This window comes from Phoca vitulina, unplaced genomic scaffold, assembly GCF_004348235.1.
Source record: "Phoca vitulina isolate PV1807 unplaced genomic scaffold, GSC_HSeal_1.0 scaffold682, whole genome shotgun sequence".
Lineage (NCBI taxonomy): Eukaryota > Metazoa > Chordata > Mammalia > Carnivora > Phocidae > Phoca > Phoca vitulina.
In genome coordinates this window covers 2,206-15,557 of record NW_022590369.1, presented here as the reverse complement: position 1 = coordinate 15,557, position 13,352 = coordinate 2,206, and the positions used below count along the sequence as shown (strand labels likewise).

The window sequence follows — 13,352 nt, the reverse complement described above, 5'->3', positions numbered from 1 at the left end:
GTAAGGTCTCGATAGCAACAACTTCAAAACCAAAAGGCTCTTTTCAGGGCCACCCACCACTTCTGAGAAAGAACTTAACACTCTCCTGAAACTTAGCTACAAACAACCTAAATGTAAGGAGCAGGAAATAACTGGCCTCCTTGATTTGGCCAGTTCTGGTAAAGGCCATACAATGCATATTTTGGTCAATTATAAAACCACTAAACCACCTTTATTGTCCCCTCCCCACGAACACACTGCTCTGGTTAATTAAGAAGTAAATTTCTGTTCCAGCTAATACACTAATTAAACCTGTTTTGTGTTGTTTCTGGGTCTTTATCACCAGCAGAACCTGATGGTTCATTGGTAACGAAAAGCTTCCTAACAACACTTCAGAGCTACTCTAGAGAAAGGCTCTTAATTACCGGTCGCTGTAGATGTCAGCACTCCACACCTGCTGATTAAATTTAGCACAATTTACATATTAAGTAGCCCAATCAGCCACCTGATTGCACCAGAGTAAGGTATTGATGTCAGAACCGCTCGCTGGTACTGAGGAGTCCAACACTCAAGCTCCCCTCCCCGCACCACGCGGGGCAAAGTCAAGTCTTGGTGTTCCGGGCTCCGCGGTGCCCGTTTTATTTGAAAACTGACTTTGTTCTGGGTCTCGGCACAATCAGCAGAAGCAGATCTTAATGATGCAGTTACGAAACGCAACTTTTCTTAGACTAACCAACACATTATTCTCATATGATTTTTTCCCCATATTATATGGAAAAGGGGAAAGGACTGAAATTTAAGGACACTTTAGGCTCTGACTTCACAGATTCTAGGTCCGATTCCTTTTCACTGGTGGAATCTTAACGTTTTGGTTGAAAACAGTAAACTTAGGGTGGAGTATAGCCATAATTTTTTCCTATAAAAATAGGAAACAAAAATAAAAGCAAGCGTGGAAAACAAAACCGACTCAGATGAGGATTGGATTGGGAGCCAATCAGGTTACTCCTGCGACAGCTCTGACCAATCAGGAGGGGCTCATGAGTATAAAGTCCGGTCCCCACACCAACTCGGCAGTCGCTGGTTTTCGCAGCGCGAGTGTCCGGCCATGGCCCGCACGAAGCAGACGGCCCGCAAGTCGACCGGCGGCAAGGCCCCGCGCAAGCAGCTGGCCACCAAGGCGGCCCGCAAGAGCGCGCCGGCCACCGGCGGCGTGAAGAAGCCGCACCGCTACCGGCCCGGCACGGTGGCCCTGCGCGAGATCCGGCGCTACCAGAAGTCCACCGAGCTGCTGATCCGCAAGCTGCCGTTCCAGCGGCTGGTGCGCGAGATCGCGCAGGACTTCAAGACCGACCTGCGCTTCCAGAGCTCGGCCGTCATGGCCCTGCAGGAGGCGTGCGAGGCCTACCTGGTGGGGCTCTTCGAGGACACCAACCTGTGCGCCATCCACGCCAAGCGCGTCACCATCATGCCCAAGGACATCCAGCTGGCGCGCCGCATCCGCGGGGAGAGGGCCTGAGCCACACGGTCCGCCCGCTCCTTCACAAAGGCTCTTTTCAGAGCCACTTCCCGTTTTCACGGAGAGTGGCTGTTGTACTACTGGTTGGGACAGTCCGAGCTTAGTGGGACAGGCAAGGACGGTGGGGGAAGGGATGCCGCGATCTTCTCTAGCAACTGCAGCATCCCCCCTTTCTGCGATTGGTGTAGGTTGGGAAGGCCCCGCCTGTACTCGCTCCTCAAGGAAGCCGTTCCCGAAGAGGCAGCTAATGTTTAAAGGCCGCAGTGTCTACAGAGTCACCCCTTGGTCCCTTGAGTAATCCAGATGTCAAGAAAGAAAGCCACCACTCGGAGGGAAGGCACTTTACCAAGTAGAGTAAGCTTCAGAGCATATATAATCGGTACCTCCTGGCCCCACCCCTGAGCTGACTCTGGGAGCAGAGTTGTGTAACTGTGCTCCCCAAGTGCATGGAAGAGCACCTTGCACGTTTTAGTTGCTCCGTAGAGTTGGCTCATTGGATCTGTCCCAGTTCTCAGGAGGTGGGGAGTGCGTCCAGGTTAAAGTCAGGCAGTGCTGGGGTTTTGCCTAGGATCTAGCAGGATTTTCGTACTGACACTCAGTGTGTCCTCCACAACTCCAAGAAGGAACAAAATGCTGGAATTTGGCTGCAGCCCTAGCTCTGTTTACCAAGAAAATGAGCTAGTATTCAGACTATTTTTCTCTTGAGAATTGAATTTCTCCGTGTTTAGCACTAACATCTGGTAACTACGGGATAAAGCTCTGAAATGTTTATTCTCTTTCACACCCATTCGAAGATACTGTAACATCAGCCAAGTGGCCCCCTGGTTCTTTGCCAGCTTCCAGGAGCCTGGTAATGGAGAGTGTGCATGCGGAGCCAACTACAGGCAGCCCGACCTCAGTATCTGGTTGCTGAGGCCTGGACACCCATCACCTGACATAATGGTGACTTCCCTGGGGGACAAGCCCCAGTGAGACCATTTGGGGTAATGCCCCTACTGCACTTGACCATTATCCCTTACAGGACACTTCAGACATGTTCCCCAAAATTTCATGTGAATCTAAGTTCTAAAAGTCAAGTTTTGCCCCATTTTCTCTCCCCATAGAACATGCATGTCCTAAGGTCAAGATTTTTCTCATTCTGTTTACTGTCATATCCCTAGAACAGTAAAAGCCTGATACACAGCAGGTGCTCATTAAATTCTAGTTGAATGAATGTATGGTTAATTTGCTGTCTTTTAGACACAAGATAGCTCCCACTCGGCCATAGGTAGTCCCTGAGTGCTTTACACCTTCCATCCTAGATGCTTTTCATCACCACTGTCTCGATTCCCATGGTGAGCAGATAAAACACTGACAACAATTATATAAAGCTTTACAGTTTCCGAAGTATATTTACATATCTCTTTGTATATGGAATTGACAACAGCTGGGGTTTAGACAGGGCCTATCCATACACTCTCACTAGCTCTAGAAGAGTTTATCTTTTCCAAAAGTATCCAAGTATTAGGGGATAAAGCTGGTTGATCTGTTTAGAATTCTTTCTTTAAGCCCTAGGATGGAAGAAGATCTGATGAGCCTCCAATGGCTGTAGGAAAATAAAGGAGAATTAGTTTAAAACAAAACAAAACAAAAAACTAGGGGCAGGGAAGCCTATTTTCCTTGAAGTGAAGAGGCCAGGGCAGAAGCTAGGTTCTTATGTTTTCTAGCTCCTCAGAAAGGACATCTGCTGGGATTCGGGAGTCTATGGATCAGTAAGGATATATTCTATTTGAAGGCTAAGTTTGGACCTAGAAAAGGTGGTTTTAGGACATGTTCAAAAATTCTTTGATACGCTTACCTTCAAGAAAATGGAGCCTAATTCCTTTCCCCTCGAGTTAGGGCTGGATTTAGGTACTGGCTTCTAGTGAATCGGACAAAGCCAATGGCCCGAAGTCAAAGTGACAGAGACCTACTTTGGAGGCTAGCTCACAGGAGGTAGTATTTCCTGCCTGTTCTCTCTCTCAGGCCACTTGGTCTGGGGGGCCCTGGCTGCCATGTTGCGTGGACACTCAGGCAGCCCCGTGGAGAGGCCCACTCGATACTAAACCGATGCCTTCTCCAGCAGTCCGGGAAGAACTACCAGTAGCCATGGAGTGAACCATCTCCAGCCCCAGTCAAGCCTCGGGTGACCATAGCCCCTGTGGACAGCTTGACTCTTCCTGAGAGACCCTGAACCAGACCACCCAGCTAAACCACCGTCTGTTTCCTGGCCTTCTGAAGCCGTGGGAAATAATAAATTCATTGTTTTAAGCTGCCAAGTTTTTTTTTTGGGGGGGGGGGTAATTCATTATATAACAATAAATAACTGAGCAAAAAAAAAAAAAAAAGAGGAATAGTTAAGAGTCACCCGATGGACTCCACTAGTCTAGATGAGATGACCACATCCCACAGCTCTGCCCCTCACCATCGGGACAGCTGGACTCACAGGAGCTTGCCTTAGTCCCTGTGGCGTTAGCGGCAGGGTTTTCTCGTGCCGCTCTCCAGAGAGGCCGGAGACCAGCTTTGTGCTGCTGGCTTAGAGGGGACGACGCCTTTGGTTGCGCATAAGGCTGTTTGAAGGTGTGCATCTGGGGGGTGACCTCTAGCTACAGACTTTGAAGGCCTGGGGTGTAGTGTTGGTGCAGGTGGGCTAGACAACAGCCGAATCCTCTCTCTCTCACTAGTGATCTCTCTCTTTCCCTCTTTGTTGGAAAACTACCTGTCTGAGGTACCATTTCTAATGGTCCGACATACTAGTTAAGGAAACCATTAGAAGTTTTTATTCTGTGACTCGCCTTTTTCCAGATCCCACAGCAGTATAGACTAGCAGTCACGTAGATTATAAGTTATTTTAGTTGCCATTTTCCTTAATAATGAAATGGATACTTTATTTCCTCAAAAGATTGCATTAAAGATTAAATGTGGCAATATATGAAACTGTAGGAGAATACCCCAGAGAATGTATTAAGTGCACAATAAATACTCAGTAAACCTAATTTCATCTCAGAATCCTAGTTTGGTATGTCTCTTGTAACATTGAGGAAATACGCCCCAAATCCTCTGATAAGATTAGATTGAGGAGTCAGTCATTCTTGTCATTGGTTGAGATTTGGGAAATGATCCAATTTGATCAGTCACACATTAGCAAGTCATGTCATTTCTGCTAGTGGCCAGTCTTATTTCTTGGAAGATTTCTCTTAGTTTCTGTCTCACAAGGTGAAGCTTTCAAAACGTGTCTTCCAATTCTGGAAAGTACTTGGAGCACAAGAACTATTTCTGTTTAGGGGGGCAGGGAAGAAGTTGAAAAATTAGATGAGAACAAATGCTTCTAGAATGGCCCATCCCCCAGTCCCTCCAAAGGGTAGAAGCCCTGAGAGGATATCAAGCAGGAGAGCAAGAAAAGTCACCAAGAATTCATTAGGAATGAAGTTTAGGGGCCGCCTGGGTGGCTCAGTTGCTTAAGCGTCTGCCTTCAGCTGAGGTCATGATCCCAGGGTCCTGGGATCGAGCCCCGCATTGGGTTCCCTGCTCAGTGGGGAGTCTGCTTCTCCCTCTGCCTCTCCCTCTACCTCTCCCCCTGCTTGTGCTTGCTCTCTTTCTCTCTGACAAATATATAAATAAATAAAATCTTTTAAAAAAAAAGAAGCTTAGAGTGTGCTCACTCTGCAGTGGGATATATTGCCAAAAGTCTCTCCCACCAATGTGGTGGTTCTCGTGATGAAAGAGGTTCTTAAATGTAAAAAAAATGAATTTTTTAATATCTCTTTGCCAATGATAAGGTATCTGATCTGGACAAGATTAGAAATAGTGTACTTCCTTAGATGGAAACTGGTAGAAAGTACATTTAAAATTTTTCACCTGAGAAGAGGGTTTATAGGAATGATAGTTCTGTGTAAGAAAATATGCCTTTAGTGTATCAGTTTATTGCCTATCTTGAAGGGAAAAAAGTCTGGTTTTAAATGGAGACACTTTAGGGGCACCTGGGTAGCTCAGTCGTTAAGCATCTGCCTTCAGCTCGGGTCATGATCCCAGGGTCCTGGGATCCAGCCCCACATCAGGCTCCCAGCTCAGCGGGGAGTGTGCTTCTCCCTCTCCCTCTGCCCCTCCCCCTGCTTGTGCTCTTTCTCTCTCTGTCAAATGAATAAATAGAATCTTTAAATAAATAAATAAGTAGATAAATAAATGGAGACAGTCGAATGGCTGCCAATTATATGAAGAATTTTTAATCTTCACTTGGTAATCAGATAAATGTAAATTAAAATAATGAAATACTGGGCAACACCCATCAAATTGGTAAAATCAGAAAGCTGGATGTAATCATGTGTTGCACGGGAGGTGGAGAAACTTATTTTCATGTGGTGGTTTGTTTACTGATGGTGGTTTTACACAAGACATCTTGAAGAACTGTCTAATTTACTTAGTAAAATTGGGTGTGCCCAGGTCTATGCCCCAAGGAAATTCTCCTACAGACCTATAAGAGGACATATTGAGAATATTCATCAAAATGCTATTTGTGAAAGCAAAAAGGTAGAGATAAATTAAGGGCCTGAGTAAGTAAAATATAGTGGATGCATTCTAAGGAATGCTCTTTCTTCTAGGATCAAGGAACAAGTAAATGGCAAAAACAAGATCTGAACCAAAGGCTCAACCTAGCTGCTATCATTCAGTTCATACTTGGACACTGTGTGCCAGGATCTCCAACAGAATTTTCTAGCTTTACCTATAACTAACTCAGAATAACCACCAAAACCAAAGGCACCAAATCTGAGTACTTTATAAACATGATTTACAGAACACCAGTGTCGTCTCTGGGTGGGCTGCTAGAACAAAATACCACAGACGGGGTGGCTTATAAACAGCAGAAATTTATTTCTCATAGTTGCGGAGGCTGGAAGCCGAAGATCAAGGCTTTGTCAAGTTCAGTGACCAGTGAGAACTCAGGTCCTGGTTCACAGATGGTCATCTCACTGTGTCCTCACGTGATGGATCACTGGGGTCTCTTACAGAGGCACTCACACCATTCAGGAGGGCTCCACACTTACGACCTAAGCACCTCTCAATATTCCCACCTCCAATTACCATCCCATTAGGGGTTAGGTTTAAACATACAAGTTTTGAATGGACACAAACATTCAGTCTATAGAGACCTGTTCACTGTCAAAGAGTAGAAGCTTAGGAACTGTGTTCTTAGCCTCTACCCCTTGTTTTGAAGCCAGGAGGGCTCGGGGACCCCTACACAAGGGGCCCTGACCTTCACCTTGATTCTTGTGTTCTCAGTAACCAACGCTGGAGATATTATTAAGGTGAGATGAATGAAAGTTTCTGGCAACATTGTTTAATACATTAACAGGCATGGAAACTAGCTAAATTAAGGCAAGTTTTGAAAACAAAATAAAGATCATCACTGATTACACGAGAGTAAGAAATTGCAGAAACAAGGTAGAGTATTAGATAAAACAAGGAATGACTGCCAGGTGGAGAGTACATCTGAGTTGAGAGTTTCAGAAGAAAGCAAGGGTTTCCTCTGATAAAAGAGTTTTGCAAATCACTTTTCAAGGCATGAGCAGACAAGACTATGGCTTAGTGACCCTAGGAAACAGGGTGGGGGAAGACAAAGAGGCCAGGGAGGACAGTGGAGCATCCTCAGACTTCTTCAGTTGGTCTTAATAACACACGGAGGCATGAGAAGCTGAAGGGAGCTTTATGCATGAGAGCAGGGATGATGATTGCTCATAGGCTGGGGCAAGGAGGAAGGGAAACCCCATGCTTCCAGGTCTCTTATTTAAGATTCTGAGCTGGTAAAAGGCTAAATATACGTGGAAGGGCAGGACACTACAAAATGGAAGAAAAGATTTGAGAGTTTAAGTTCATGGAGTGGGAAAAAACTCCAAAAAGCTAGTGGTGTTTTGGATTAGTGTATAGATGTGCGTATTTATATGTAAATGTGTATGCATTTGGGGGACGGGAAAGGGACTAATCACAAGTAGGTAAATTAATTTTGAATGAAGAACAAAAATAAAAAAGTAAAAGATATGTAAACCTACCAGTCAATTCCAAAGCCTTAACCAAAACAAACAAAACAAAATCAGGTGTCAAGGAAATGAGTATGTGGCAAATTAAATTGAAAATATAACAATATTGGAAAGAATTGATCCCAACATTTGGAACTAAGAACATTAAAAAATTGTCAACTACATAAGTGTGGATCAGTAAGCAATTTTCAGAACATTGGAAAGGGAAGTACACCTCATTTATTCATATGACTAAGGGGGAAGGGAATTTCACGGAATTTAAAACAGTCAAACATTTTTCTTGGAAAATATCTCTACATAATGTGAGAGGGGGGAAAAAAACTCTCTGTATTTATCCCAATTATTCAAGAAATTATTGGACAGTTCATGTCAATCAGCATTATCATATGCTGAGAAAGACCAAAAATTTTTAAATAATTTTTTAAATTAATTTAATTTAAATGAAATGAGAAGCCTAAACTCTTTTTAAGCTTAAAAAATCTGCAGGCAGTCTATTTGTTCCCTGCATGGAAGTGGGAGAAGAGACTGAAGAAAGCATCTAATTTTTTTTTTTAAGATTTTATTTATTTATTTGATAGAGATAGAGAGAGGGAGAGCACAAGCAGGGGGAGTGGCAAGCAGAGGGAGAGGAAGAGGCAGGCTCCCCGCTGAGGAAGGAGCCCGACGTGGGGCTCAGTCCCAGGACTCTGGGATCATGACCTGAGCCGAAGGCAGCCGCTTAACTGACTGAGCCACCCAGGTGCCCCAGAAAGCATCTAATTTAACACAGCATTACACCTTTGGGAAACAGATGTGAGTGTAAATATTTTCAGGGCAGAGCACATGCAAATGAAACGAAATCAAAGTACAGATCATAGTTGCGGAGGCTGGAAGCCGAAGATCAAGGCTTTGTCAAGTTCAGTGACCAGTGAGAACTCAGGTCCTGGGGTCTCTTACAGAGGCACTCACACCATTTGGGAAAGTACAGAGTATGTTACCTTCAACAGATAAAGGAACATTCATAACTTTTCTCAGTGTTTCAAGACTTGGTCTTGGAAAGGTTGGTCTTAAAATAACACTTTCAAGAACAGCTGCTGTATGAGGAAGCAGAACCTGCCTGGTTTTCTGCAGCTGCAAGGGAAAGATTGCAATCACTCCACCAGCACATACAGGTTGGACATCTTCGAGATTAAGCTCTCAGGTTCCATTTTTAAACAGGGATAGAAGAGGCGCTAGAAGCTCAGTAAGAAATGGATTAACTCAAAGATCGTGGGCATGTACTGTTTTCAACTTAGAGTAATTACGGAGTCTATAATACACTTGGTAGCTGATTCCTAGAATAAAATTAGGCATTTGTTCAAGGAGTAAATAATCACACACCTTTGAAATAGAAAGTGTAAACCTAACGGTATCTGGAAAACAAGCCAGGCCAGAGGGAGGTCATTCCAAACAGCCCCAGTCATGGAAACCAACAAAGGAACTCGTCTTTCCAAGTTGTTGCTTTTTCCTGGAATAAGGTCGTTCCTAGTCTCTTCATTCTGCATCTTATTTGTAAATTAAAGGCAGAGGGTTTCTGGGTGCAGTGGATTTCCCAGTTGAACAAAGGACTGGGGGCGCGCAGAGGAGGGAGCTCTGAAAGGCGTGCTGGCCCGCTCCTCGGCTCTCCGAGGGCCTTGCTCCTCAAACAGCTTTAGAAACGGAAAGCGTTTCCAACGCAGGTAAAGAGACATGCGGCAGGGATGGAAAAAAGGGAAAGAGAGCGAGTGAAATGTAAAGGACGGAGAAGCAAGCTGAAGGAAGGTGAGGTTAGCCGCCCCTCGACGCCGTGACCCGGCGGGGTTGACCGCAGCCGTCACCGACCTGACGGAGGTCGCTGCGCGCCAGACGGCTGCACAAACGCCCCGGGGACTGCGAGCCCGGCTCCGGAGAGGGGCCCCTCGACGCCGGCAGCTACCAGTCACGACTGCAGCGAAGCTCAGCGACGGGGAGCCCGGGGCTCGGCCCGGAGACAGCACCCCCCGCGGGGGCAGGCGCAAAGCGCCGCCCGAACTTCCCAGGAGGCGTCGGTTTACCGGGTTTAAGCACCGCCTTCGCTGGTCCCTGACGCGCGGGCCGGGCTCTGGCTCGGGGCCTCCCCGCGGATACGGCGGGCCTGCGTGTTCCCAAACAGGTCCGACACAGCACTATATCAGTTGCTACCTCGGGGGCCCCGGCTTGTGTCTGTCTCGCAGTCATGTCCGGCCGCGGCAAGGGCGGGAAGGGCCTGGGCAAGGGCGGCGCCAAGCGCCACCGCAAGGTGCTGCGCGACAACATCCAGGGCATCACCAAGCCCGCCATCCGGCGGCTGGCCCGGCGCGGCGGCGTCAAGCGCATCTCCGGCCTCATCTACGAGGAGACCCGCGGGGTGCTCAAGGTGTTCCTGGAGAACGTGATCCGGGACGCCGTCACCTACACGGAGCACGCCAAGCGCAAGACGGTCACGGCCATGGACGTGGTCTACGCGCTCAAGCGCCAGGGCCGCACCCTCTACGGCTTCGGGGGCTAAGATCCGTCTAAGTCGCAACGCCTCTCACACAAAAGGCCCTTCTAAGGGCCACCCACGAAGTCTTCTAAAGACCTGTAACCCTCTTCCCAATCCGCTTCCAGAGCACCTGACCACGATCAGATGAGCTTGGGGTACAGAGGATCCGTTTCGGATGGGAAAGTACAATGTGCCTACGGTTGTCCAGAAGTGCCGGGACCTCCGGGGGCTGGAGTCACCCCCCTGAGTGCACTGTTAGGGACCGTTGTGCTCAAAGCCGAGCTCATTTACCCTGTGTTCCCCAAGGTAAACCTGGCCAACCCTTGTTATAAAAAGCTGAGTGGTTCTCAAGCTCTTTTGAAAGTCCTTGCAGAGAGCATAGCTAGAATTTCAAATAATGCTAATGCCTCCATTTTACTCCGTCCCCTTTAATTTTCAGTAAGCAATATAATCAAGAATCCTGTCATAACTGGATTTTATTTAAAATAGTGGAAGGAAGGCACTTTCGGATTCTCAAGACAATAGTTTAAAGAATTTTGATGCATCTTAGAGGCTTAAAAAAAAAAAAAAGTCAGACATTTTCTTTGTCCTTTATCCGAGAGACCTAAGCGGGAGGCGGGAAAACGCTCCCTGTCCTTAGAGGACCGAAGCGAGAGCCAATCTGTGCGCGGGGTGGGCGGGAGGCTCCTGGCCAATCCGGGCCCCGGGCTCGCTATAAATACTGGGCCGCCGCCTCTTCTTCTTGCAGCTTTAAGTTGTTACCTCCGCTTGGCCATGGCCCGCACGAAGCAGACGGCCCGCAAGTCGACCGGCGGCAAGGCCCCGCGCAAGCAGCTGGCCACCAAGGCGGCCCGCAAGAGCGCGCCGGCCACCGGCGGCGTGAAGAAGCCGCACCGCTACCGGCCCGGCACGGTGGCCCTGCGCGAGATCCGGCGCTACCAGAAGTCCACCGAGCTGCTGATCCGCAAGCTGCCGTTCCAGCGGCTGGTGCGCGAGATCGCGCAGGACTTCAAGACCGACCTGCGCTTCCAGAGCTCGGCCGTCATGGCCCTGCAGGAGGCGTGCGAGGCCTACCTGGTGGGGCTCTTCGAGGACACCAACCTGTGCGCCATCCACGCCAAGCGCGTCACCATCATGCCCAAGGACATCCAGCTGGCGCGCCGCATCCGCGGGGAGAGGGCGTAGATGTGATTTCCTGCTTCCGTGCCGACTTTAAACCCAAAGGCTCTTTTCAGAGCCCCTCCATTGTCCTCAGGAAGAGCTGTTAAGCTTCGAGCATGTGACAGTCCTACGAGAGAGAACTCGGGGATGTTTCGAGGAAGCTCTTGGGGGCTCAATAGTGAGTAAGCTGAGGACTGGAGAAGGTGGCTCTGTTCAGTAAACTGTATTTCCACAGGCAGACCCCGCGGATACTGCGCGCAGGAAGGAGCTGTTCCTGGATGAGCATTTTTAAAATGACCCAACCATTTCAGAAATCAAGCCTTCTAGGCTACAGCAAGTGAGGGAAGATGGACGCGCAAGTTTTAGGAAAGTTGAGCTCAGGTTCTTAGGGATTATTGTGTAAATGGCAAGTACAGTTTACCTTTGCCAAATGATCTCAATGCCTTTACTTCAGAAACGTGCCTTTTATTTGCTTTCCTGTGACGTGAAGGAACAAAACCGGGATTGCCAGCAAGTGGTGTTCTCTTTTCCACTGTTTCAACCTAATGTTTGAGAAGAGTATGCTCTTGGGCTTTGTGTATGTGATTGTGGTGGAAAATGGGCCAACAATGACCTAGACACCGACCTGCAGGCTGTATGTACAATGAGCTCCCAGTAGCTCTAAAAATTTGTCCACCTGTTTTAAAAATGTGCTCCTCAGTCTGAAATTGGATTCTCATGATTTTTTTTTCCAAATAAATCAGAATGGGAATTAAATCCTATTTTAAATCTGTTACAGGTTTCCACACTTAGAACTCTGGGTTTCCTAACCGACCTTGACTGCATATTTTGTCCAGTTATTTTAAGATTTTGAAGTCTCTTCATGCATTTCACGTATGAATATCATTGACCCATTTTGCTTCTTTTGATCAACTCCTCACTCCAGGAGTTAGCAATTCTTCTCTGGAAAAACTATTCTTTCCCCTATTTTCAGATATATCCTTTCAGAGAGGTTCATATCCAATCTACTGGCTCCTGAAGCTTTTTGGAATGCCTGGGGATTGAGGGCAAAGAGTTCTGACCCAAGGGGCCAGAAGCTCTTCCTACAGGTTAGTTTAGAGATCCTTAGTGGCTCTTTGTAGGGACTACTTGATGCCTCTTACAAGCTTCAAAGATTGTTTTCTCCCCACGCCTTGAATGATTTCCCCATCATAATAGTGCTGAGGCCAGGTGGTCTAGGTTCAAACCTCAGAGCTGCCAATTACTAGCCATATAACCGTTTGCCAAGCTACTCATCCTTTCTCTGGGTCTCAGCCTATATAGCTGTAAAATGTGGCAAATGAATTAAAACTGTAGAGTATTCTTCTTGGCACTTAGCGAACGCTCAATGAACGTCAGTCCTTGATTACACCTCTCTCCTGCCCCTTAAGCATGGCGGTCCCCTCCGCCCTGACCTTCTGAAAGTTTTGTGGTTGAAATAGTGGGAAATGCTTGATTAAAATATTTTTCTTGTTAAGATATTTTCTTGATTTGCATTGTTCTGAAAGAGGCAGGCTTATAGCAATACACCATAGTCTATGTGGAGGAGTCCAAAGCATAGCAAAATGGCCAAATAGCAAATATTTGACGCTTTGCAGGCCGAATATGATCTCTTTTATTTTTTATAGCACAATTAATAAAATATAAAAACCACTCTTAGCTTGAGAGCCATACAAAATAGGACACTGTCCAGACTTGGCCTTAGATGGCTACAGTTTAAACTTCAGGAGCTCTTTGGAGAGAAATACGTTGGCGACTTTAAACTTCCCTACCGTTTTTCACAGGGAATAACATAGTGAGTGTTGACTGCAGTAGAGATTCTAATCATTAGACCCCCCTTATCATCCAGGCCAGTCACAAAATCCCATCCATTCCCCACTCCACCCTCCCCCAAATAAATAGCAAACTTAACCACCCTCATGATTATTGCCTCAGTTCTCTTGGATGCTAATATACTTCTGAATTCTTCTGACTCTCTATAACGTGCAGTCCCTGAATCCCCAGTCTACTTTTCTCATGAGTCAGTAGCCAACTATTTCTCTGAAGTACAGGTCTAAGTACAGGTCTCTCCTCCCTCAAACACACAATAATGCCCACATTACAGAAGATAGTGTTTCTGACAGTGCGC

At 46.9% G+C, this 13,352-nt stretch overlaps 2 protein-coding genes across 2 annotated transcripts; both read left to right on the top strand.

The window, feature by feature from the left end:
• Positions 1–1,067: 1,067 nt before the first annotated feature.
• LOC116629360 lies at positions 1,068–11,277 on the top strand. Its single transcript, XM_032399655.1, has 3 exons — positions 1,068–1,489; positions 9,695–10,064; positions 10,794–11,277. The coding sequence occupies exons 1-3, from the start codon at positions 1,085–1,087 to the stop codon at positions 11,228–11,230; spliced, it is 1,212 nt and encodes a 403-aa protein (XP_032255546.1). The 5' UTR covers positions 1,068–1,084; the 3' UTR covers positions 11,231–11,277.
• LOC116629361 (histone H4) lies at positions 9,756–10,100 on the top strand. Its single transcript, XM_032399656.1, has one exon. The coding sequence runs from the start codon at positions 9,758–9,760 to the stop codon at positions 10,067–10,069; it is 312 nt and encodes a 103-aa protein (XP_032255547.1). The 5' UTR covers positions 9,756–9,757; the 3' UTR covers positions 10,070–10,100.
• Positions 11,278–13,352: the final 2,075 nt, after the last annotated feature.